The 23767-nt window shown below is 40.2% G+C and overlaps 1 protein-coding gene across 1 annotated transcript; it reads right to left on the minus strand.

Moving 5' to 3' along the window:
- Positions 1-19699: 19699 nt before the first annotated feature.
- LOC306706020 (acyl-coenzyme A thioesterase 5-like) lies at positions 19700-22083 on the minus strand (the record flags this gene model as incomplete). The annotated part of the gene is made up of 3 exons (XM_079172931.1): positions 21050-22083; positions 20455-20657; positions 19700-20302 (listed from the first exon to the last, which is right to left on the minus strand). The coding sequence occupies exons 1-3, from the start codon at positions 21549-21551 to the stop codon at positions 19700-19702; spliced, it is 1308 nt and encodes a 435-aa protein (XP_079029057.1). The 5' UTR covers positions 21552-22083.
- Between the last annotated feature and the right edge of the window lie 1684 nt (positions 22084-23767).

The following is a 23767-nucleotide window of genomic DNA, read 5'->3' on the forward strand; positions in this document are numbered from 1 at the left end:
CAAACATGATAATAGTGACGTTGCTAACATGCAGCTGTGATGTTCACTTTCAATAATGACATTTGTTAATTAGCCATAAACACAAAGTACAGCTGAGGCTGATGGGAATGTCATTCGTTTTGCAGATTTGGTCCAAAGTTTTTGACAAATTTAAATTTTGATGTGATGATGGTGCTACCTGAACGCTCAGAGGATCACCAGAGTTATTACAACTCATCCTGAGGGGAGCATGAATGTTTGTGTCAAATTTCATGGCAATCCATCCAATAGTTATTAGATATTTCACCTAAAACCACAAATGTGAACCATGTGGTGGGGTCACCAAAGTCGGTAGCATTCGTCGTCAGAGAACATCTGTACAGTGTTTTGTATCGAGTTATCCAATAGGTGTTGTATTTCACAGTGGTGGTTAAGGAAAATGTAGGGTATCTCCAAAGTCATGAGGATTTAACCCTTTGAATTTATCCTGTGAATGTCAGCACTAAAGTTCACATTGATTCATCTAGTTGTTGTTGAGATATTTCAGTCTGGACCTAAGTATGATAGCAAGTGGTGGTATATTAGAGGTCTTTCCCTCCTCTGCCCATCTACACACCTGCTCTGAATCAGCATCGTTACTCCTTCCTTGCGCCCCAGAGTTCTTCCCAGCCAATCGGCTCGCTGCCTGCTCCTCTGCCTGATCGCCTCATTCACCTCACCTGAGTTTCTCCACCATCTCTCCACCTGCACTTCATCTCCTCGTCAGATTAGTTTGTGTTTAAGTCCAAGGTTTTCAGTTCAGTCTGTGGCTCCTTTTCCCCACAGGACAAAGAACCCCACTAACATCTGTCTTTTGTCTTCAGTGGGAAAGGTTACAAATGACTTCAATGAGCAGTGAAGGAAACATGATACCTGTGTGAGAAGCTATGTGACATGCAAAGAAGTGAATAATAAATAAAATCAATATGGATTTAGACAATTCTTAACATACAAAACATATTATAAATATGCTTTCCTCAAAGCTCAGACTCCAGTCAGTACAACAGTAATTTTACTTTGCTTCATTCAAACTGCACAGAAACGAAATAAAACCCAACAAAAGACGTCTTTGTTAGTCTTTCCACTGTTCCAACAATCACCAACTCTGGTTTGAGAGTTTGAAAGAGAGACCGAACAAATAACGGATATAATAATAGAAGAAACCACCGTAAAATCCTCACTATATACGAACCCTGCCAGTGACACACCAGGAAAAAAGCAGAAAGCCAGTGAAATGGGAAAGGAAGCCACCTATTTTTAGAGGGTTTTCCTGTAAAACCTGTATATACACACTGATCTTACAAAAAGGGTTATTTGTAAGATCTTTGGTTTTGTTCTCTTATGATCAGTGTGGCCTTTCCTGAGTTAAAAAGTTATTTCTTCACATTCCTGCAGTGTCCTGCATTTGAGTCCACCTGCTCCTCTCTTCTTGAAAGTCCAATAATGTAGCCCTCCCCACAGTTGTTGCATGTGATGTCACACATGTACACCAGTTTTCCCATCCAGACAGGTTATAGTCTGTAATTTATGACTTCATCCGAGTCAAACGTCATGAAAAAAACATGTTCTACCCCCCCCCCCCCAAACAGATTCAGTGACTGCACAGCAGAGGATTACGTTTTACTGACATATGTACGAATGTGAAGCAGGGCGATTGTCAGCAAACCGCCAGGATAAACACAAGTAAAGAAATTAATTAATAAAATTCCGTGTTGCCACTCAGTTGGCCTCCATCTGATCTTGTCGAAAAGGACTCCATAAAGCAAGCTGTTTGCCTTCAGCTGAACGCCCAGATGAGAACAGAGACTGCCAGGAGGACGCCGTAAAGAGTTACAGAGCTGTTGTCTGAACAGAACAGCAGAGCAGAAAGCTGGCGAGATCCTTCCATGTACCTGTCAGCCTGAAATGATGGCTGACTTCCTGTGGGCTGGAGAAACACTAATAGTCTCCAGCTGGACAGAGAGAAATCTTCACCGTGTGTGTGTGTGTGTGTTTTCTCCTAACTGCAGGAAACTTTACACCTACGTGAGGTCAGAGGATGACTTAAACATATGTGAATTTCTGTGTTCACCTGGTGCGCTACTTTTCCCAGCAAAAGAAAAGGTTTGAGGGTCGAGAATCAAACCTGAGGGGCCTTCATGAGGAATTTTTCTCCTCCTGTCAGGTAGACAAAACTAACTTTTTTTCTGGAGCTGCGTTACAAAATCCCTGGCAACATTGTCTGCTGCCATCATGGAGCTAAATTTGATATATTCAAGTAATGAACAGATGCACTTTGTAGAAGCCAGGCCAGAGCTGGTGAGAAACCCGACAAGTTTGCGTTCATATGGGACTAAAAAGATGCGTGGTGCGGAGCAACTCTCAACAAATACTTCAGTAAAAGTATGACTGTCGTAGGTTAGTCTCTCTGAGCCATGCCGTTAACGCCTGAGAGCAGTCGAGCTGTGCTGCGCCAACACGACTGAAAGTAAAAATGAATATACGGCCGATATCTGAAAGTACAGGAACACAAGAGTGAAACTGAACTCCAAACCACAGAGATTCAGCTAGAAGTTACAAAAGAGACAAACATACAGATAGCTAACAAAAAAAAGTCTAGATTCTTTTGTATTACCAGCAGGTATCCAAAGTAAAAGTAAGTATTGAGCAGAATTCATGTAACATGTTAATTATGTAATTTATTTTGTCTTAAATAATCCACACTTTAATGTAATTATGTAGGCAGCTTTTGCGTAGCGTCTGTGATTACGAGCGCACAAGCTAAGGGACGCAGCATTTTGTTTTTTTCAAAGGAAATGATCACATCTAAACTGACTGATTGTGACATATTCAGGTTAGAGCACTTTCAATCTCGAATCTAGCGCTGGCTACAGTACAATAAAGTTCAGGTTACGATTGTACTTCTGTAAAGACAGATATACTGTTTGCTTTATGTGGTGTGATTCAGGGCTGTTTTGTGTTCCCGTCTTCCAGAGGACATCAAATTTATCAAGCTGAAATAACACCATCAAACAGAAATCATTTTAATTTCTATTGGGCTGAAGATTTTCTCAAGAAAATAAAAAATAATATTTAAGAGGTAAGATTGAGTGCATGCTGTAAAAGCTGAGAGCAGATTGTTAGTTTTATACGAGCTAATCCGCGCTCACCTGCGCTCACCCTGACCTCACTGTTGTGGCATCTTAATCTCCCGGTCAGAGAGCAGAAAGCTCACTGTAGACGATAAAGGACACCTTCTTTCTCATCAAACTCCTTCTCATTATCGTTCTACTTTGTCTGAACATTATTTCATTAAATGTGTACTTCGCATGCACCAACAGTCCACAGTGCTGTACATGGGTGTAAAACTGTCCAAATACAAAGACAGATTTGAAAAGCACAAACGTGTATCTCTTCTTTGTTCTTGGAGACGATGGCGATCCCCAAACTGGAGGAACTGAAGTTGGGTCCAGCACAACGGCTTGATTTTCTTTATTGTAGAAATGTTTCCTTTGACTCAGAACAATCTTGAGCTCATCCAACTTCACAAGGGTTCAAATTAAAATGACATCATCAATTTATCTCTCCACCTCTGACTAATCCCGTCATGAAAGATGATTGGAACTTAGAAAATTAAGTTTCGATACAATAAACATTCTTAATTACGTTTCTTCAGAAACATACTTTCTCCTGGATTCTGGTCGCAGTTTGAAACCGATTGAAACATCTTGGTTTGGTTTAAAATGACATGATGAAACAACACAAAATACTTGTTTCACATGGGACACAAACATCTGTCTCCTGGGTGAGATGGTGAGATTCCTGTGCTTTTTGAACATTTCACCATCCTGACATCCCACCAACATGGTTACCTCTGCAGACTCATTTGAAATGTATTTTTGATCCGTCAAAACCAAACATAATTCACGACAAAATACAAAATATAGTTCACAATGCAGTTTCTCTGTATGGGATTGACATTTTTGGGAGACGGTGCTGTTTATAGCGCAGGCATCCGCTCAGGCTGTCGTATCTAAAGCTCAGATGCTTTGATCTCACTGCAGTTTCTCTGGAGGGAGAGACGAGAATTTCTCACAAGACTAACATCCCAGAGTTTCTTTCATACATCAGTTAATAAATGAGTCTTTGCATTCATTTGAAAGTGTGTGGTGTATCAGTACTTTGGGGTTCACACATGATCATGCATCTTTATTTGGTATTTATTCTCTCCCAAATGTCTGAATCTCTGTCACATGCATGCAACACGGATTTAACCCCAGTCTGATCCACTCAGACGGAGGGAATGAAACCATGTTGAAATAATTACCAAACCTGCACGCTCTCGGCTGTATTCCTCAGCCTCATGCAGGTAAGAGCTGAAGTCAAACCGCAGTGCATACTTGAGATATCTGGCTGGAGGAATGTGTGTGTGTGTGAGCGCGCCATGCTGCTTTCAATCCAGAGGTGTGTTTTCAAGGTCTCCAGGCTGCATGGAGGTCCCTGCTCCAGGCCTGCGCCACATTAAAGCCACATGTCTCTGTTTTTCTTTCCTACAGGCATGTCATACCTGCAGCTCTCACACACGCACACCACCGTCGTAAGGTTGAAAACCTCGTGACTCCACACTGGTGATTGTCAGGATTTTACTCGACGCGAAGGATTCATTGCTTCACAGTGGTTTTAGAAACATTTATGGCCCAAATGAAACCTTTTTTGAAACGTGTATGATGACTCAGACGAGGTGAGGTAACCAGTAATTGATGGAAAAAATGACTGGATACTCTCATCGCATTACGTGTATTTATTGAGGAACACACTATGAAACACCTGGCAACCTGGACATCCACGGATGGGAACAAACTAACTTTAAAAGCTTATTTCAGAGTTTTATCAGTTTGTAATTGAAGATGTTTTTCCTTTTTAGAACTCCTGAAATTCGTATAAAACGTTTTCACAGCATTCAAGACACAGTTCCTCTGGAATTGGATACTTTAAAAGGCCTTTACACACCGAGGGGAGTGTTTTTCGTTAGATTTTGTTGTTTGTTGATGTTTTTTTGTCACACAGAACGCAATTATTAAGTGGTGAAGAAGCGAAGTAATTTTATTCCGGAGCGAGATTAATTTTTCTGAGTTTTTGCACCGCGAATAAAGGCATCAACCAATCATTTGTGTGTATACTATATCGTACAACAATATGGAGGCTCCTTAGTCAGCACCAAGACCGCTAACTTTTTTTGAAAATGGCAGCGCAGACCAGATCCAATCCTTCTGTTCTCTCCTTTCACAATAAAAGCCCTATACACTGCCTACGTGAATCTATTCAAACCTTTGCATTTGTCGCTAATTGCATCGCTGTCAGGATGCCAAATATTCACAGGGGGTATTTTGAATTTTCTTGTCATTTATTTGGCCTCCAGGTGTAAATTCCTTTTAAAGCTGCATCAACTGATTTTTGGGCCACTTGGGGCCAGCAGAAACACACACAACAACTTCTAAGTTGATCTGGCAGCCTTGTTAGCAAAGCTGACGATTTGGAAGTCCAGCAGATATTAAGCTATAATTCGGATGTGTGTTTATGCTCAGCTGATGAACGTTTCACTCTCCTTTTAGCTCTGTTTTGGTGTCCAACAGCTATGTATAGGGGAGATATCTGTCTCTTTAAAGCCGCTAAATGCACCTCTCTGTTCACCAGCTAAAGTCTGACTGCGTCTGTCTGCTGTTTGCAGCTGAGCAGGTAGTGGACAGCGGGTTCATCAGAGCTTTTTCACTAAAAACAGCTGCCTGCTGCGGCCGAAAACAAGGATATGAGAGCGGTGAGTGAACCAAAACAGTAAAGCTGTGGGTTGTAAAACCAAAACAATGAGCTGAAAGTCAATGAAACGCTCCATAGAGAAAGGAACTGAGGAGTTGGTTATGATTCCCTGTGAGTTCATCATCTTTATACCTCAAACTGTCATTTGATCTATTGCTAATATGAAAGTATTGACTATAGCATCTTTAACCCGACGTGCATATTCGCTGCTGATTATAGAAAACGACAAATCAAATGTCATTGACTTCAAAGGCAGCTTTGCATAACATCACTTGCAGCTTGGAGATGTGGCCTTCCATTCACTAATCCAGTCGCTAATGCTAAAGGCATTATTTTAAAATTAAATTCAAGGATGATTTAATGCTTTTTACTTGCAATTTTCCGTCTGTGTTTAGACTCAAACATCGACATGTAGGCTGATTTATGACAAAATGATACGACTGTCAGTGCTGGAAAACACGAACCAAACTCAAATGTTCTGTGGAGCCTTTTAGTGGATGTCAATGTAACAATGTATTGCAACACAAAAGCCCTTCATAAATATGACCTCACTTAAAAATCCACCCATTGCCTAAAACGAGCACCTGATTAAGTGGTCACATGGCATGTTGAAGGCGTATGTGTCTCTTCAGATTGAGATGAGATTAATGTGCTCACATGGAAAATCGCTAAAGCACCACTGCTTTATAAAACAAGGTGGCATGGATAAGAACCATCTTCATCAGCAGAGTACAGTTTCATATATTCACTCACGATCACACGAACGTGATACGATCTCTGTACACACCGTGAGAGTTGGACAGGAAGGGGTTGGGTTTCATGCTTCCTGTGCTGGATTCCCCAGGCTGTTGGCTGATGTCTTGATGTTGAACCGTGCCCTGCTTCCTGCTGCTCCCAGGTGAGTGTGTGTCTGCAAACCTTTTTTTTACTGGGAATCCAGAAATCGCTTATTTTCACCTACTTTCCAGAAGTTGTTTTGTTCATACCTCTACCTCCCTCTCAAACACACACACACACACACACACACACACACACACACACACACACACACACACACACACACACACACACACACACACACACACACACACACACACACACACACACACACACAGGTATAATCATGTGGTTCAACACAAAGAAACATCCATCAATTACAAATACAGAAAAAATATTAATTTCAAGTAATAGCTGAAGAACTGCAGTGGGACACGAAACCATACGACTCTTCAAGGTAATGAAAAAGATAAATCTTTAGGGTTATTTAAGCATGTAAAAGCACATTGCAGGATGCATTCATATGTGTAACTCTTCAGGTTGTGTAAGATTCAAGTTTAGCAAAAGTTATATGAATATAATGAATGTTTATCTTAAAGTAGACGAGCACCAAAAGGTCTACAGCTTGACTATAAAGTCAGAACATCAACAAAAACCCGTGGAAAAATATGTAAAATGGTACATTTAATAAGAGTTAAAGTGCTGTGCCAGCGATTTTGAATGTGTAAATGCATTCACATTACATAGATTTCTGTCCGTCGGCCTACAGGTTAAAAATATGCGGAGGCTTGGAAGTTGCCTGAAAATGTTTCAGGCAATCTTTAATCTTTATTGTTTTTAAAGCATTTTGTGGTTTGAATTCAGAACTGCACAGAACAATAACGCAACCAAGCCAAAGTTTTTAAGTTTTATGCATATTGGTTTTCATATCTACTGAGATGGAAACTTTTGTCTCTGTGGAAAACCCTCACACAGCCTCAGACTGAATGCGTGTTGCACAAAGATTTGGGCCTGGAGCTGCAGTTCGTTTTTAAGTTTTACCTCTAAATCTTCCTTTGTCTCGGTTTCTCTCAGTCCCAACTGTAACTGTCCCACCTGTCGTTCCCGAAGCCTCCCTCTCTTTTCGCTCCATCTCTCCGTTTCTTTAACGCCAGTCCAGTTTTAATGCTGCTGAGGTGGAGTCGTCCGTCTTTACGACGTGCTGGTTACGATGCCTCGGGGCGCATCGTCTCCATGTTGATCCTCTCCTCAAAAACACACACAGACCTGCTCGGCAGAGCACAATGTTTAATGGCAGTGCAGCACAAAACCTGCGATTTGATTCAAAACACAACAGCATGCAGAGTTGCATCAAAAAGAAGGAGTGTTGGTAAAAGGGGGACTTGGGACTGAATGTAAGATGCCTGCAGCAAACTACTTGGCAGGATGTATCGGCTGGAACTAAACTTTTTATTCATCGTTTCAGTCGATGACTCGCATGGGAAGAAACTAAACATTTGACAGTGACTGTGTCGATGTTCAGTTTAGCGGCTTCAGGGTTTAACGTGTGGGAGAATCGACTCGCTGCAGCTGAAAGCAGCGCAGCAGCAACATGGACACAATTCAACATTATGTTTTTTAATTGGAAATTAGGAAATGATGTCCCCCCCCCTGAGTAAAGACAGTAATTATGGAAGTATTATAATAAGTTTCTGTCCATAAGAGGTAATTTACTGTAAACGCTGTTTGGTTTAAAGACAGACAAATGTTGATTTGATATTCAGAATATAAACCCACGACCACGTGAACTATGAACAGAAAACAGTATCACTTGTGTGTTGTATTTATTCATGTATGGTCGAATATCATGACTGTGCTTTAGAGTAGAAATACACGGTAAACACACTACTGTATATTATACACCTCATCGAATATTTGGGACATCAGCTTATTCATGTACAAATACTGTCATTATTGCAACAATCACTGCAACTACTATTATTAAAGCTTCTACTATTACTTCTGCTTTGATGACAGCTACCACCATCATTAGGCTACTGTTACTACTTTGAGTAACACTTCTACTACCTCTTTGTGTTATAACACACAATCAATATTTGTACTGTAGTCTACTATTAGCTATGTTTACTACAACTGTCAATACTACCAGTAGTGCTATCACTATTTTAACTTTTACTCTATTTCTACTATTGTGAATTTGTACTTCAACTGTCCCCACTACTACTAGTACTAGTATAAATATTACTATAACTGCTTTTACATACTGCTGTCATTATTGCTACTATGGTTCTGCCAGCACTAATTATTTGTACTTATTATTGATGCTTCTACCAGTAGTATTACATCGTCTACTGCTTTAGCTAGTACTGCTATCACTACCTCTACTACTGGCATTAATAACACAAACACAGTACAGAGCAGAAGCAAAGGTGGCGAGGAGTTTTCCCGTTCCTCAGTTCTCCGTGCAATCTGTTTTCCTCGTTCGGTTTTGTGGAAAATGTATGAAAGAATCTCAGATACAGTTGTTGGATTCGCACAACGGAAAAAAGAAAAACAACCTCTGCAGCAACAGAGGAATTGTCCTGCCTCTGAATACCTCACTCAGCTAAATATAGCCGGGAGATGCATGTCTGTCAGCCTCCCCCTCCCTCCCCCTTCACCGTCCCCTCAAGCCCTTATCTTAATTATTTCCAGACCTTTCAAACACACACACACACACACATACACAGCTGATAAAAAAAAAATACCAGGGTTGTGTTTACAGGCCTTCCTGCTGATGTTAAAGTCAGGAGAGGGCGTGACTGTGTGTGTGTGTGTGTGTGTGTGTGTGTGTGTTTTCTCTGTAATCTGATATGCATGGACATTGGTTTCATTGCATATGTGTGTAGTGCACATACCAATGAGGAATACAACTTGGAGCACAATTCCCTTTCTCATTGTTATCCCATAATGCGTTTCATTTTATAATCACAACGCATGGATTCATTGGATGTTTCTGTCAACTTGGTCAGTTTTAGAATTCTGGTTTCATTTTGATCAATTTCTTCTAAAAATGAGTTAGCGTAATCTTGAAATATGCTTTAGTTGCGTAATTTGTAACAACATGAAATCTAAATGAAAACGAGTGTGCATTGATTGTCCAGATTTTTTTTTATTCAATGCAAAGTCTTTAACAGTTTTCCAAAATCGTTAACTTTGGCAAAAACATGGTCAGGCATTATAAACTTTCAGATGTATTAGATGTGCGAAATGGTTTCAAGGTCTATATTCATGTAACGGGTGGAGCCCACCCACTTTGCCTATTAAGAGTAGGTTGCACACCGGTCAGACACTAGTTTCTGCAGTTACATTTTTTTATTCAATCTGGCACAATGTTAACAAGTAGTCCTGGATGTGTTGTGAAGTTGTGTAGTTATGTTAGCAGCACTAGCAACTAACCTGCTGACATAAGTCTTTCTGGTCATTTCAGTAATTAAATATCAACTCAATTCAAATTCATGTATTGGATATATTTGACTTCCCGGGAAACAAAAGGAGGTCCGATCCATGTTACCTGCTGGTCATGGGTTTAAATTGCCAAACAGGAAATGGGAGCTTCCAATGGGGTTTATAGTAGAGGGGACTCAGACTGTACCATGTTGAGTAGCAGGGGTCATTGTTTTGGAAAATAGTATTTTTAAGTACCACAAGCAACTTATATCTTTAATATTTCTGTTTTAGGACAAGTAGAGTAATTATTTAGACAATGTTGTTTTTACATTGGAATGTTATTTTACTGTCTTAATTGATTACATTTGCTTTGTCTGTAGGAGGAGCTTCCTGTTCAAGAAGCGCAGACCTGGAGGCTATAGCTGCTAGCTGCCCCATAACCATGACCCATGAGCTGTATAGTCTTTGATTGTTTTTATAAGTTTGTTGATTTTACACCAAAACCAGCTTGAACTGCTAGTTGGTGTTAAACACAACATACACTTAGCTCCACGTGTTCTCCTTCCATCACTCAGCCAATCCTTTCATTCAGTATTCTATATTTTGTTCGGAAGGTTTCTATTCATATAGTGTGTGTGTGGGTGTGTGTGTACTACAGTAACCAGAGAGTGTGTGGAGATGAGTGTGTGTGTGTTAGTGATTCGATTACGGCTACCCCCCCCCCCCCCCCCCCCCCCCAAATGTAGAGATCTCTGAGCAGTGAGGTGTGAGATCCACTTACCAAACCAGACTCTCCCAAACACCTGAGGAAACCTTCGAGCACGCTCACTCATGATGTTACCGTGCAGGCGTGCAGAGTTATGACTGCTGCCGGGTCCACACCTCGTGTCTGCAATAAGGACAAAATCAGCCTTTTACCAAAGTACCTCCTGGCAGCAGGGGTGCATACTCAGGAACCCAATTTCATGTAATTGTCTACTCATGTTTTTCTGAGTACCTGACGATTTCTTTCAAATTATAAAATGCATTTGAATAGCTCCCATCAGCTCCACTCATAGCTGTGTCTGTCTTCAACTCAAAGCAATAACGTTAGATGAAACTTTAATGATCTCAGTGGGGAAATTGGGTTGCTGCAGCAGCGACATCAGCAGCAGCAGCAAAGAATAAAATGACATAGAAAACGCAAAATTCAAGGTTTTATAAACATAAAATGACAAAAAAAATTATGATAATTGGCATTTAAGGAACTGTCGCCTCTGATAATGTTGGCAGGAAACACTGGAGGCTTATTATGTTTCCTACTCAGATGTGTCATGTTGAGACAAATTCCCTTTAAGCAGATACCCACCCATCTATAATTCATTATTTGATTCAGCTAATTAGCTGCGCTTTTCAGAAAACTCTGTAAATGTCAAACACATTCAAATAATTGCTAAGTCTCTGTCATAGTGAATGAACATGTGAGTGGACCTGGATACTGAAAAATAAAATGGGAGTATTTATTTATTTTTTTTTTTACAAAGCTCAGTAATGGATGGAGGGAAAAAAGCTGAAATCAATTTCACTTAACAAATCTATATAATCTTGCATTCATGTATATGTCGACAAAAAGAAAGCAAATGAGATAGTAACTGATTTTTAAGCTTTGAACCAGCTTGATTGTGCAAAAGGAACATTTTAAATCATTAAATAGTCTGTCTATCACTCTGGACCTCCTGCAGGTCCAGAAGCCAGCCGGTCTAAATCAGACATGTTATTAAAATCACATAATTTAGAGAAGAAACTGGAATTTACAACACAAGGCTCCGGGGAGACTAACCTCAACTAAGTTTCACTTTCACCCTGTTTCACAGCCGCACCTGGGAACCAACAACCAGTACTAGAGTGCATGCCTTGCTCAGGGCCCTTTGCAAAAGGGAGGGGAAGATAGATTTTCTTTGCTGCCTTTTAATGGTTTTATCCTTCACCTAATTTTTTCAAGAACACAAAATCCCACAAGTGACATGCAGATAACTTACGTACTTTATCTTCAAGCTGTGAGAGCGACTCAGTCGTTTTTTGATGTCATTGGCATCGTCGCCCCGTACGATCACATAATATAATGAACCCGTTTTCCTCTTGACACCTCCTCATCTGTCTTTCCTTCATTGATAAATGAAGGACAGCTGTACTCCCTCTCTTTCCTTTAAACTCCTGTCTCTAAGTCTAAGCTGTCACAAGCTCTTGAAATGAGGTTAATTTGAGGCTTCTCTATATTTTACACACAAACACACACACACACACACACACACCTCTCTTTCAGTAACGTTTTGTCTCATGCTACGCTTTGCTTCACTTAATTCCTCCCAAGGTCGACGTTTGTCGTGATGAATGTCAAGACAAAAAGAAAACTACATGGCTGAACGATAAGGATTGCCTGCTTGTCTAAAATGCCACGTCGGACTAGTAACTCTAGTGACTCACTTGCCTTAATTCAGTAAGTGGTAAAAAGATTATTTAACACAGTTTTTCTCCGGAGCTGATGATGGAAGAGCCATCTCGCTTCCTTGTCATCTCTGTTGAGGGTCGCACATGTGCAGTACCGATCGGGCGACGGGTAAATTCATGAGCTGAAGCTCAAACGAGCATTTCAAATATCCTGAAAACAGGAGTTTAGTCGATGTGGGCAAAACTCCAGATTCATTTACATAAAGAAAGTTTGTCCATTGCTGTTATTTGGTAACTGCTAACAGGTAACAAGTAGATTTCTGACAGAAAAAGAAAATAAATAGCGTTGAACTCTGGATGAAAGATCCGTCAGAACCCTCAGACCTGAACTACACAGCAATTTTTGATTAGATATACTAAATATAACTGTGTTCGCACTAATATTTTAGTTTTATAAAAGTAATAATAGTTTTATGATTATTTTATTCTGCTGGTACCGTATTTAATAAGCAATAGCTCACAACAGGCCGTGGTATCGTGTGATACCACGGCTACATGAGGGCCGTTGTTCGGCTCTGCCGTTTCTACTAAATATTTTTTAATTTGTCCAAAATTCTGCTCATTTGGCAGGTGGACTTTATCAGTCCGGAAATTCTAACATCCATAAAAACATGTTCTTCTATCTCTATGATTCAAAGGTAAAGATTTAGGAACAATCCATATAACAAACAGAAAGTGAGTTTTGAATGACTGCAAAGTGAAGTGAATTTTCAGTGTAAATATCAGGATTCTGAATGTAAATATGTTCCTTCACCACAGAAACTGCTCTCTTGAGAACACGATGTGACTGATGATAACAACGCTAACATGCTAATGTTGAGCAGGTATAAGGTTTACTATGTTTACCATCTCGGTTTACTTAGAACTAAAGACAAAGTGCAGCAGAGGCTAGTGGTAATATCATGATAGATAGAGACATTTCAGTCAAAATGGCAAACATGCAGTGCATCATGTCACATGATATCCGAACGTAAATATGCCGTTCATTTCACATACGGTGTGAAAACACAGCGAGTCAGCGTCCACCAGGATACTCGTCAATCAGTTTGTGCACATCAACACATTTTCTTTGTATCCTGTAAAGACTTGTCCAATCAACCTCAGAGTCACGATCCATCCTTCACTCTGTAATTTTCCACAGCAGCAGCATCTGTGACGGTGAAAGTAATCACTTCCTGCAGACTCACGTCCTAATTCTCCTGTTGCGCGGCAGTATGGGGCCCAGAGGGAAGTGGAGTTCACACCTGCACTGTGCTGTCACCATGGTAACCTGGATACAAAAAAATGTAAAATAAGACGAGTCAGCTCAAGTGAAATATCAAATTCAGTTTTTAAAATATTTCTATTTTGTCTCCTTATTGATTCAGCGATTGGTTCCCTGGTACAATATTGTTTTTCTTGAAAGTATAAAAATAATCACATTTGAGTAGTTTTGAATATTAGAAATCTTAATTTAGGCCAAGTGTTTTTTTTGAGTCATGCTGGATGTATGTGTCCACGTATCATCCCTCAAAACTGAACGGTTGCCACCCTTGATGTTGTGTTCAAGCTCAAACTGCTCCACTATAGCCCCCCCATGAGGCTGGGCAAAGTATTACATCATTAGGAGAAATGTTTTTACACCTGAGGGCTGAAGATGTCACGTGACAAATAAACCCAATAGCAGACAGCCATAAAACAAAATCTTAATTTAAAACAAATAGAGCTCTAAACTTGCTGAAAGGCAGGAAGTTTGATCGAAAGCTGGTTTTGTGGATGTTCCTCACATCTACACATCAGAGACAGAGAAAACCTAAAAGTTGCATTGCAGTGTTTTTGCATCCATAAATCTACACTTGACTCAGAAAACTATATATATACACACTTCCATGCAGCTCTGACTCATGGAGCTCTTGTGCAGGACATCGATGTTCCTGAGTGAACCTTTGAGGGTCTCAGTGGGATCTGATTGAACGACCAAACTCGTGGAAACGAGCAAGCAATTTCTATGCGTTTGACAGAAACATGGGAGTCTTTGATCTGTTTTTCAAACGCCTGGTTCTTCGTCTGCATCTTGGCGAAGGCCCGAGGAGCGCTGCCAAACACGCGGGCCACTGAACCGCCGGGGGATTTGAATAAATGTTTCTTGAATCACCGCTTCCCTGTGTCCTTGTTAAATGAATTAAGAGGAGATGATACAGTAGCTCTGCTTGTTTTGGCTGTATGATGCAGGGAATAACACAACAAGGACCAGAAAGAAAAGGTTCAGAAGTGCTCTTGTCAATAAAAAGGCCATTGATGTTGCTGGATGAAGTCAGTGGATCTGCACTGAATGCTCTATTTGGTCACTGATGCACATTTATTTGGGAATTCAAAAGCTTCAACAGGGATTTTCATCGTGGGTCATTCAAGTTGCTCAAGTTCAACAAAGCAAAAATCCAAAGTTGCAGCTTTATAGGCTGTTTCCGGTATTTTTTTTGAAACGTTATGCTGCTACTTTCCAGTGAATTGATTAATGGGATTCCAGATGCTGGAAACCAAAGGCGCTCTTTAAAGCAGCTTGAAATGCTGCAGAAAAGCCGGCTGACGCGTGATGCATTATTGAGCAAAGTGCAAGAGATTCTTCCTGCGTTCCAGATGAAAGACTTGTGCCTTTCAAGAGTTACAGCTGTCTGAATTTAAAGCACCGTGGGGTGTTTTTAAATCACCCTGTCGCCTCTTTTGATGCCAACACGACCCACACACCGGTTTTGCTGATTCACAGCATAATCAGAAATACGGGATGGATGGAAACATTCACAAGAATGTGTCCCTGTCTTATACAATCACTAGAATAAATAAATGAATCTGCACCAGATGGGAGCTGAGATTCTGGCTCCCGTAAGCTCTTGTCTTTGGCCGGCTTTCATGCTAATTACACCGTGTAGACTGCATGTATTCAGCCTAATAATACACAGAGGTGACACGGCAGCCTGGCAATTTTCACTGGTTTAAACACAGCTCTGCTCCTCACTGTTTTCTACTCTGCACTACATGTACATGCAGATTAGTGCTACGCTTACAGTGACAGTAAGAACAGAGACACTATTATAGTCTGGTCACCAAACAGGCTCAGCAGTGAGGGTGAGAAATGACATAAAAACAATGCCTCAAGGAGACATTGTCCGTTTGGTCATTATACTTTTAATTAAGCAAGACAACATTTGATAAAGTGAGTGAACACAGAGTGAGAGGAAGCTCATTTTGTGTGTGTATATATACTATATATATTCTGGTGTAACAGCTAAGTACATCATTTGTCATATGCTAACTTTTCCCCCAATTGTTGTAGTAGTAGTAAGAATTTCATTACAAATGTACCAATCTGTAGCTTTTAAATCCCCAAAGAAATGAGTCAAAAACGTCTGGAGAGACTCCTAATAATCTGTAATATAAATCAAAATGTGATCATTTTCAGATATAGACGTTGGGCTGTTACTTTCGTTAGATTGTGTCACTTATCTAAATATTTTATTGTCGTAATATGGTTTCAACACTTCATGTGTGTATAATGCATAACATTAATGATCATCACAATAATAACAATGATGATGACAATAAAACAACAAAGATTTAACAAATAAATAAATAAAATTGCATAAATCGAAATAAATTAAAATTAAAATAGTGAATAAATTGATTAAAATAGAGAAAATAAATACGTATATTTAAAAATGTTTTAAAAATAACTGACATAAAGACAGAGACATACATCTGTGATGAATTCCAAAAGTCTGGGCATGTTGTTATAACCAACATTAGACAGTTTAAGTAGTATAATCCCTAATCTGGTGGGTTTCCAGACTAATTCTATCAGAGGTGGCGACCGTTTGACTTGTTTTCAGAATGAGTCTGTCGACCCTTTGACACTTAATTGTCTCCAACTGTAAGAAGAACATGGTGTCACTGAGCCATGTGGAGTAGAGAGAAGAATCCCCCTTCAGAAGCAATATGACAACGATCGTGTCGGAGAGTGGGACTTCAGACACACTGAAAATTGTCATGAAAGACCAACTATCAATTAGAACATTTAACATTTCATTGTTTTGGGGAGGGCGGTTTCATGTAATAGCTGCAGCAATGATTGCAAGCTTGAAAGAGGACAACCAGAGTAACTACAGCTAAACGCGATGAGTCATGATGAGGCACAAGGACCAGTCGCTACATCGTAATCTAGATTATGCAAAGAAAACAATACCCACTAAATACAGATTCAGTATAAAAGTAATGAACTAGGGCAATAAGGTCTTGTGTTTCTCTTTTCAGCAGTGCCTCCCGCTTCCTTGTCATTATTGCTCATTAAAAATACAGCAGTTATAGCTTGTGTACACGAGGTGACTGCAGCCACAATCAAAACACAGCGTGGTGATGGATGTCCTGTCAGAGGCGGATTGGCAAAGGCAGACTCCTGCATGTGAGCTTAAATGAAAGTGTGGTAGCAGTATAGTTAGTTTCTGTTTGTACTGTGGTGAACAGTGAGATTTACGATGCAGGTGTATGTGTGTTTACAATTTCCTAAACCTCCCTTACTCCTCCGTCTCTGGCAAAAGTCCTGATTTAAAACACAGTGAGGAGACGAAGGAAGTGAGTTTGAGAAGTGAACTCGTGAACATGAGTTCCAATGTGAGGGTGTAGAAGGGAAACGAGCATCACTTTCATTCAACAACCAGTGTTTCATCTTTGTTAAAAGATTGAGGCTCTCAGCACTGATAGTTGAATTTAAAAATCAAGTTTATTGCACAATAGATACAATAATTTGAATCTGGTTCTCAGTAGTATATACACATAATGCAAAGAACAAACATACAGGAAAGAGACCAACTAAGACAGGTCAATAAAAGAAAGGTAGGTAAACAAGCAGAGATACAGATGCAGTAGTAAATGTAGCAAGTATGTTAACAACAAACTGCACAAACAAGTTCAGTTAATTTAGCTGAATGTCGTCTCTATAGAAACAATACGCATCTACACCAACAGGAGCTGCTGCGACAGCTTTCAGGCCCATAAGTCTGGTCTTTAAGGCTTCTGAGCTGATATTGTATATTCTTTGAAATGTAGTCAATGATGCACATCACAAAAGATTTGACAAGGATCTAGTTGGTTATGGTCGTACTCGGTCATCAGCACGGACGTTTTTTATTGTGTTTCAACCCTGGGGCTTGGCGATAATTCAATATGATAGTTCATCGTCTTTCAATAGAATCATATCCTGATGAAATCATATCGTGATTCACAGTTGCATGGTCAAGATGGAAAATAACAAGCACATAATAACCCACATTTCTCATAAAAGCACTAAAGTTCTTAATTTGTCAAGCATTTAATGCACTCAGCAGTATATCAAATATTCATTACCATTTCATATAGACTATTTATTTAGCTAATAAATTACCAGAAAACATGCTACATTGTTATCTTAAATGTACTATATCGGCATTGCAACATACTGCGTATTGCTTTATCAAAAAGGAGACCTGCAGTGTTGTGCAGCACGGTGGCCGTTTCTAGCCCTTTTCTGTACATCTCTGAAGGGAAATCTACACTTCTGTGTCAGAGTGCTCCAAAGCAGGAAGAGGTTTGTCGAGATCAGTGTCGAAGAAAATACAAAAACTTTGAGGAGAAAACAAAAGAACTGCAAGCCGAACAATGACAGTTCTTGCAGGCACCACATGTTACTGTATCTCCGCATGGGCTCCGTTGCTGTGCCATCACTCCCCAACACACCATCCACTTTTTGTGGGGAGCGCAGGAGCTCAAATACAACTTCAAGCGTCTGATTGCTTGTGCAGGTACAGTGGTGGAACAAATAACTCCCTGCCTCTCAAAAGCCCGAGGCTGATGAGAGCTCCGTCGAACTGAAACGACAGAAAGGGAGCAGTCGGATACATAAACACAGGGAATGGAGGAAAGGCAGTGAAAGAGCTTTTCAACAATGCTGCTCAATAAATGGAGGAGGCAGATCAAGGCTGACGCTGCTATCTTGATGAACTTGCACTGTAGCGTGCCCGCTAGGAACAATAACGTGCTATCTCTCGCCTCTGAACAGCGAGCGAGAAGGAAAGATCAGGATGCGATAGTTGCCAATAAGTCACGTTTTGTTCCCCGCCTCTCATTTCCCTTTTTAGTTCTCTTCTATTCTGTTTTTTTTTCCCACAAGGTTGTTTCTCGGTGACTAGATGGTGAGTCTGACAGGAAGGTTGAAACATTTATAAACCTAGAAAAGCTCCACATAGTGTACCTCAGGTGTTCGAATGTCTGAAATGAACACAAGAGGTGAAAAAACACCCCATGCATAGTGAGGATGTGTCTGAAATCACTCCCACTCATTCACTATTCCATTCATGATAGACCTTCAATAGCTTCCTCTATAGCTGGAGTCTTCAATGTTTTTCAGGCCAAGGACCCCCAAACTGATAGAGAGATGGAGCAGGGACCCCCGACTATATATATTGTATAAAATTGTGTTTTATATTAAACTGGGCCTAGTGCCATATATAAACATACCTTGTTATTGTGCATTCAATACTAAGCTATTCAAATAATACACAGGTTGATATATTCATGTTTTTATTTTAAACATGTGAAGGTACAGTGAGCAGGGTGGCCGTGCCACTGCCATTCATAAACACACCTTGTGAGCTGATACCAATGCCAATATCAACATTGTCTGTCAATTGAATGATAATCATGCAGATGAGCTATTCAAATTTACGTTTTCATTTTAAACATAAATGTGGAAACGAAAAATTTGTGATGGCCTATTAGTGCCACTGCTGTGTATAAACATACCTGTTATCTTGCATACAATACTAAACTATTAAAATAATGGACAGATTCATGTTTTGAAAAAAGAAATCAACCAAAAATTGTCTAATCAACCAAAAATATCGCGGACCCCCTACAGCTGCTCCGCAGACCCCCTAAGGGTCGCGGACCCCCTGTTGAAGACCTCTGCTCTATAGTAAGCAGTCAATTTAGAGTAAGCAGGAGTTTTTCGGGTGCTAGAAATTAAGTGAATATAGTGCAGTAATTAGAATATTTGATTTGAAATACAGCCAAACGTCAAAACAACACTTTCATCTGGCCCAGATATGTTACAAATAGATTCTTCATTGCAACGCATATCAACGTCATTAGTTGTAGTTTATGTAACTGTATTTGTATCTATTGTTTGGCTTTAACCTGCAGTAGCATCACAGCTCAGCTGAGTTCTGAAGAACTCCTGGATCTTCTCCCACAGCTGGACTTCAGCTGCTGCGTGGGACCTGGGCTCACCCCCAAATAGGACCGGCTGGCCTACAACGTTTTGAAAGCCTGAGTGGAAGTAGGGTCCATAAGGTGGCCCTAGATAATGTCCCGTTCCGGGGTAACACACGCTCTCAAAGTTGTCCTTCCCATGACGCTGCAGTCTCTCCACCATCATGTCCATGTGAGCCTTGCTGTCCCAGTTGAGGTCGTCCTCTGAGGCCACAAAGAGGAAACGTCCCTCTGCGTGTTCGACGGGGACCAGGGTGGCCTTGTTCTCCTCCGCCAGCGGGTTATGTAGAACATTCTTGCAATTGAAGGCCCCTGACTCAGTGGGAATCATTTTGCTGAGGTCAAACATTAACGCAGGGAGGATTTGTCTCTTCTTATAGTAGAGAGGGAAAAATGTGTTGGCAGAGCAGCCGTTGATACACACTGTGGCCTCAACCTGGCCACTTGGAAGGTAAGAGGCTATTGATAGTGCAAGACCTCCAGTTTTTGAAATGGATATCACACCAACTCCTTTACTGCCCACCTGTAGGGGGAAAGAACTATTATGATGTCATGGGCTTCTCTGCAGATAAACATTAATTACACTTCATCTAAGACTTCTATGGATCAGCATCTTTGAAACAGAGCAACGTTTAAAAAAACCTCAAAAGACTCTCAGAGATTCAGAGAACTCACCTTATCTTGTTTTTTCAAAAACTGTATTGCTTCCTCAAAATAATCCAGATGGACCTCTTTGATGTTCTTCGGCATGTCATCGTAACCGTACGCCACTACGGTCAGGACCACAAATCCTCGACTGGCGAGCAGAGAGGCCCTCTTCTCTGACAAACCTCCCCCTAAAATGTACAAATCCAACACGGCAGGGAATGGACCTCTGCCTGGAACAGAAGACATGGGAGGATGCAAGATGACAAACATATACGATGCATGTTTGTTTTCATCAGTTTCCTGGTTTGGAGGAATACTACTAAAATCTGAGGAGTTGATGGAGTTCATGGTGTCATTACGTCTGAAAGACGAGTTATATTATGGAAAGTCGAGGATCCAGCGATCTTGAAAGGTTGACTCACATTAGGAACTAAAACTGAGAACACGTCTCCTCTATGATAATTTTTTGGAGCATGGACAACTAATGAAAATAACCAACCCTTTTGCTGTAAAGTTATATAATCAATTCATTGTTGTTTTTGATCTCTTTGGTGCACATTTTTGATCAACCTTTTAACTTAAGAAAAATGATTAGAGCTTGACAAAGAATAAAGCAACCGACCTGGCGGAGTGAACAGGACCCCACGAACATTCCCCTCCTTCACCATGCGCCTGCTGACCCCGTCTCCAATCAGAAGCCTCTCATTGGTCGCCTCTGCCAGCATCCTGCCCTCCTCCTCTTCCTCGTGCACGGAGAACTTCACCACGTGAGGGTCTAGTGACTTTGTTCTGTGAAACCTTTTGTGCAAAGCGTCTGCCGTCATGGACCACAGCAGACCCATGGGTTCAACCCCGGTGTAGCTCCCAGTGAGAGAGGGGTCCCTCTCCAGGTCGACCTCCCCGCCCCCATCGGCCCTGTAGGTGGCCGAGGAGCTGAACACTATTCCTTTCTCGTCGGTCGATCTGGCTCTCACGGTGACCACCTGTCTGGACCTCAGCCCGGCCACCTTCACCTGGACGGGCTCATCGAACATGCATCTGGCTCTCGGCAGCAGCCTCAGTCTGATTTGGGAGGACATCTTTCCTGAAACTACTGTTTTTTCTTCACAAGGTTTCACTGTCATTGTAAAAGGAGAAATTGGACTGTCACATTACTTCAAAACACTTTGACAAAGCAGATACATACGTCATGAATGTTTGTGTTGAACCTTGTTAGTGTCTTCAAACCTCTTCCTACCAATTTAAGACATAAAATAACATGACAGGAAGCTAAATGTTCCTCTTGGACTCACATTTAGAGTAGAAGCACTGTTCCTGCTATTCAGTAAATATCTTGACCACAGTAACATGTTTGTCTCAATAATCTAACGAGGAATTCTTATGTTACGCTGCTCAGATCTTGTCTTCCTGTTGTATTAACTATCTAGAATTAATGTTTACAACATAAAGACGAGATTTAAGCAACCTAAAACCATCAACGAGCTCCTAGTCCTTGATTACCATTAATGCTCTGACATAAAATGACTCTCTGTCAAAGGGAATACATACACAAGTCTGTGTGTGAAGCAGGGATACAAAAGATAACAAGTTAAGAGATATCTGTGGAGCCACAAATCAGAAGAGACTCTGGAAAAGTGCAAATAAATGGGTTTAACCGAAGATGCTCATTTCTCACATAGTAGAGTTAATTTTTATACGATAAAACATATCTTTGCTTTCCTGTCAGGAAGTTCTTTGATTGAAAAATCAGAGAAGTAGAAATGTGACTTACCTGCAGCAAGCGTTCATCTAGAATGACAATCCTTAACTGTGGATCAAAACGTCACCTATCTAATTCTGTGAATAAAATTTACGGGACAGAACGTTCCTCAGAGGAACGTGTGTATGTGTGTGTGTGTGTGTGTGTGTGGATGCATGGTTGCAATTGTATTGCTTTTGTTAAACTACCTAGAAGTGTTTCCTACCTGAAGGTTTTTTGCTTGAGAAATGACTCAACTATTAATCAAATTTGAACCTGCTTAAGTTTCTGATTAATCGCTTGAACACGTTTTGTACTGAACCTCTTATTTCATTCTATTTAGTGCCTTTAATAAGAAGCCTGTGATCCATGATTCATTGCATTACATATTCTTTACCCAACCCGAATGGTTTGTCTAACTTTTGAAATATCAAAATAATCATGAATGAAATGTTCACTGTAAAATTTTAACCAAGTCCATGGGTTCAAGTTTAGACGATGATGCTTTCTGCTGCAGTGTTCTCCACCACTGTGGCAACTTTTGAACTGCTAATATGTGTAAATCTCTCATGTTTATGAACAGGAATGCATTGAAATTGAACTCTGGAATTACTTCTATTGGTGCAGTTATTTACATAACCTCAGTCAAATCTTGTCTTTGAACAGGAGGCAGTTTTCATGCATCTATTTCCCATGTTGTTAATCATCCCTCTGTTGACTTTTATATTTCTATTGTTGACGTTGCCAGGGGTCTTACTGTTATTTTCATATAACACAGTCTTACATAGCATTTAAATGCATCCCCCAAAAAGTTGAGATTTGGCTTGAATTTTGACAATTTTGTGAATATATCTTTTCCTTTTTGCTAACACGTTGTGCTCAAAATTAAGAAAAAAAAGAAATAAAAGCAGTTTAATATAAATCCTCACATTTAGTTTATTGTCTGTCTGTCTGTCCACAACCCCACCTTCTCTCAGATTGCCTCCACTTGTATGTGGGAACATTGTTTTAATCACAGCTATTTAATTGTCGGAATGTTTGAGAAGTACTTAAACCCAATGTTAAAACTTGTGTATCTTATCTTCAAATAAATGCTATATTTTTTTATCAGAAGTAAGAATTATGGGTGATTTTTTTTATCAGTCAAGTTAACTTTTAAATATAAGTTCAAACCAATTTGGAATTTAAATCCTCTTAACTTGAAATGGCAAGTTGTTTACACGTGTTAAGTTATTTTAACTTGAAACTGTGAGCTACAATAACGCAAAAATGCGTGTTGGTTTGACTAGGTAAGGAAAGTTTTCTTGACCTGATAATGTAAAACAATTCTTTGTTTTAACTCACTGTACCAAGTTCAAACAACAAGTGAAAAAAAGTTCAATCAACTCTGACAACTTAACATGGTTAGGAAAAGGTTGAGATAAAGTTTACTCATGTCAGTATACAAGACAGACATAGACAGCTTTAAAAGGTTTCACTGTCATTGTAAAAGGAGAAATTGGACTGTCACATTACTTCAAAACACTTTGACAAAGCAGATACATCTGTCATGAATGTTTGTGTTGAACCTTGTTAGTGTCTTCAAACCTCTTCCTACCAATT

This window comes from Pholis gunnellus (assembly GCF_910591455.1).
Source record: "Pholis gunnellus genome assembly, chromosome: 14".
In the NCBI taxonomy this organism is placed as follows: domain Eukaryota; kingdom Metazoa; phylum Chordata; class Actinopteri; order Perciformes; family Pholidae; genus Pholis; species Pholis gunnellus.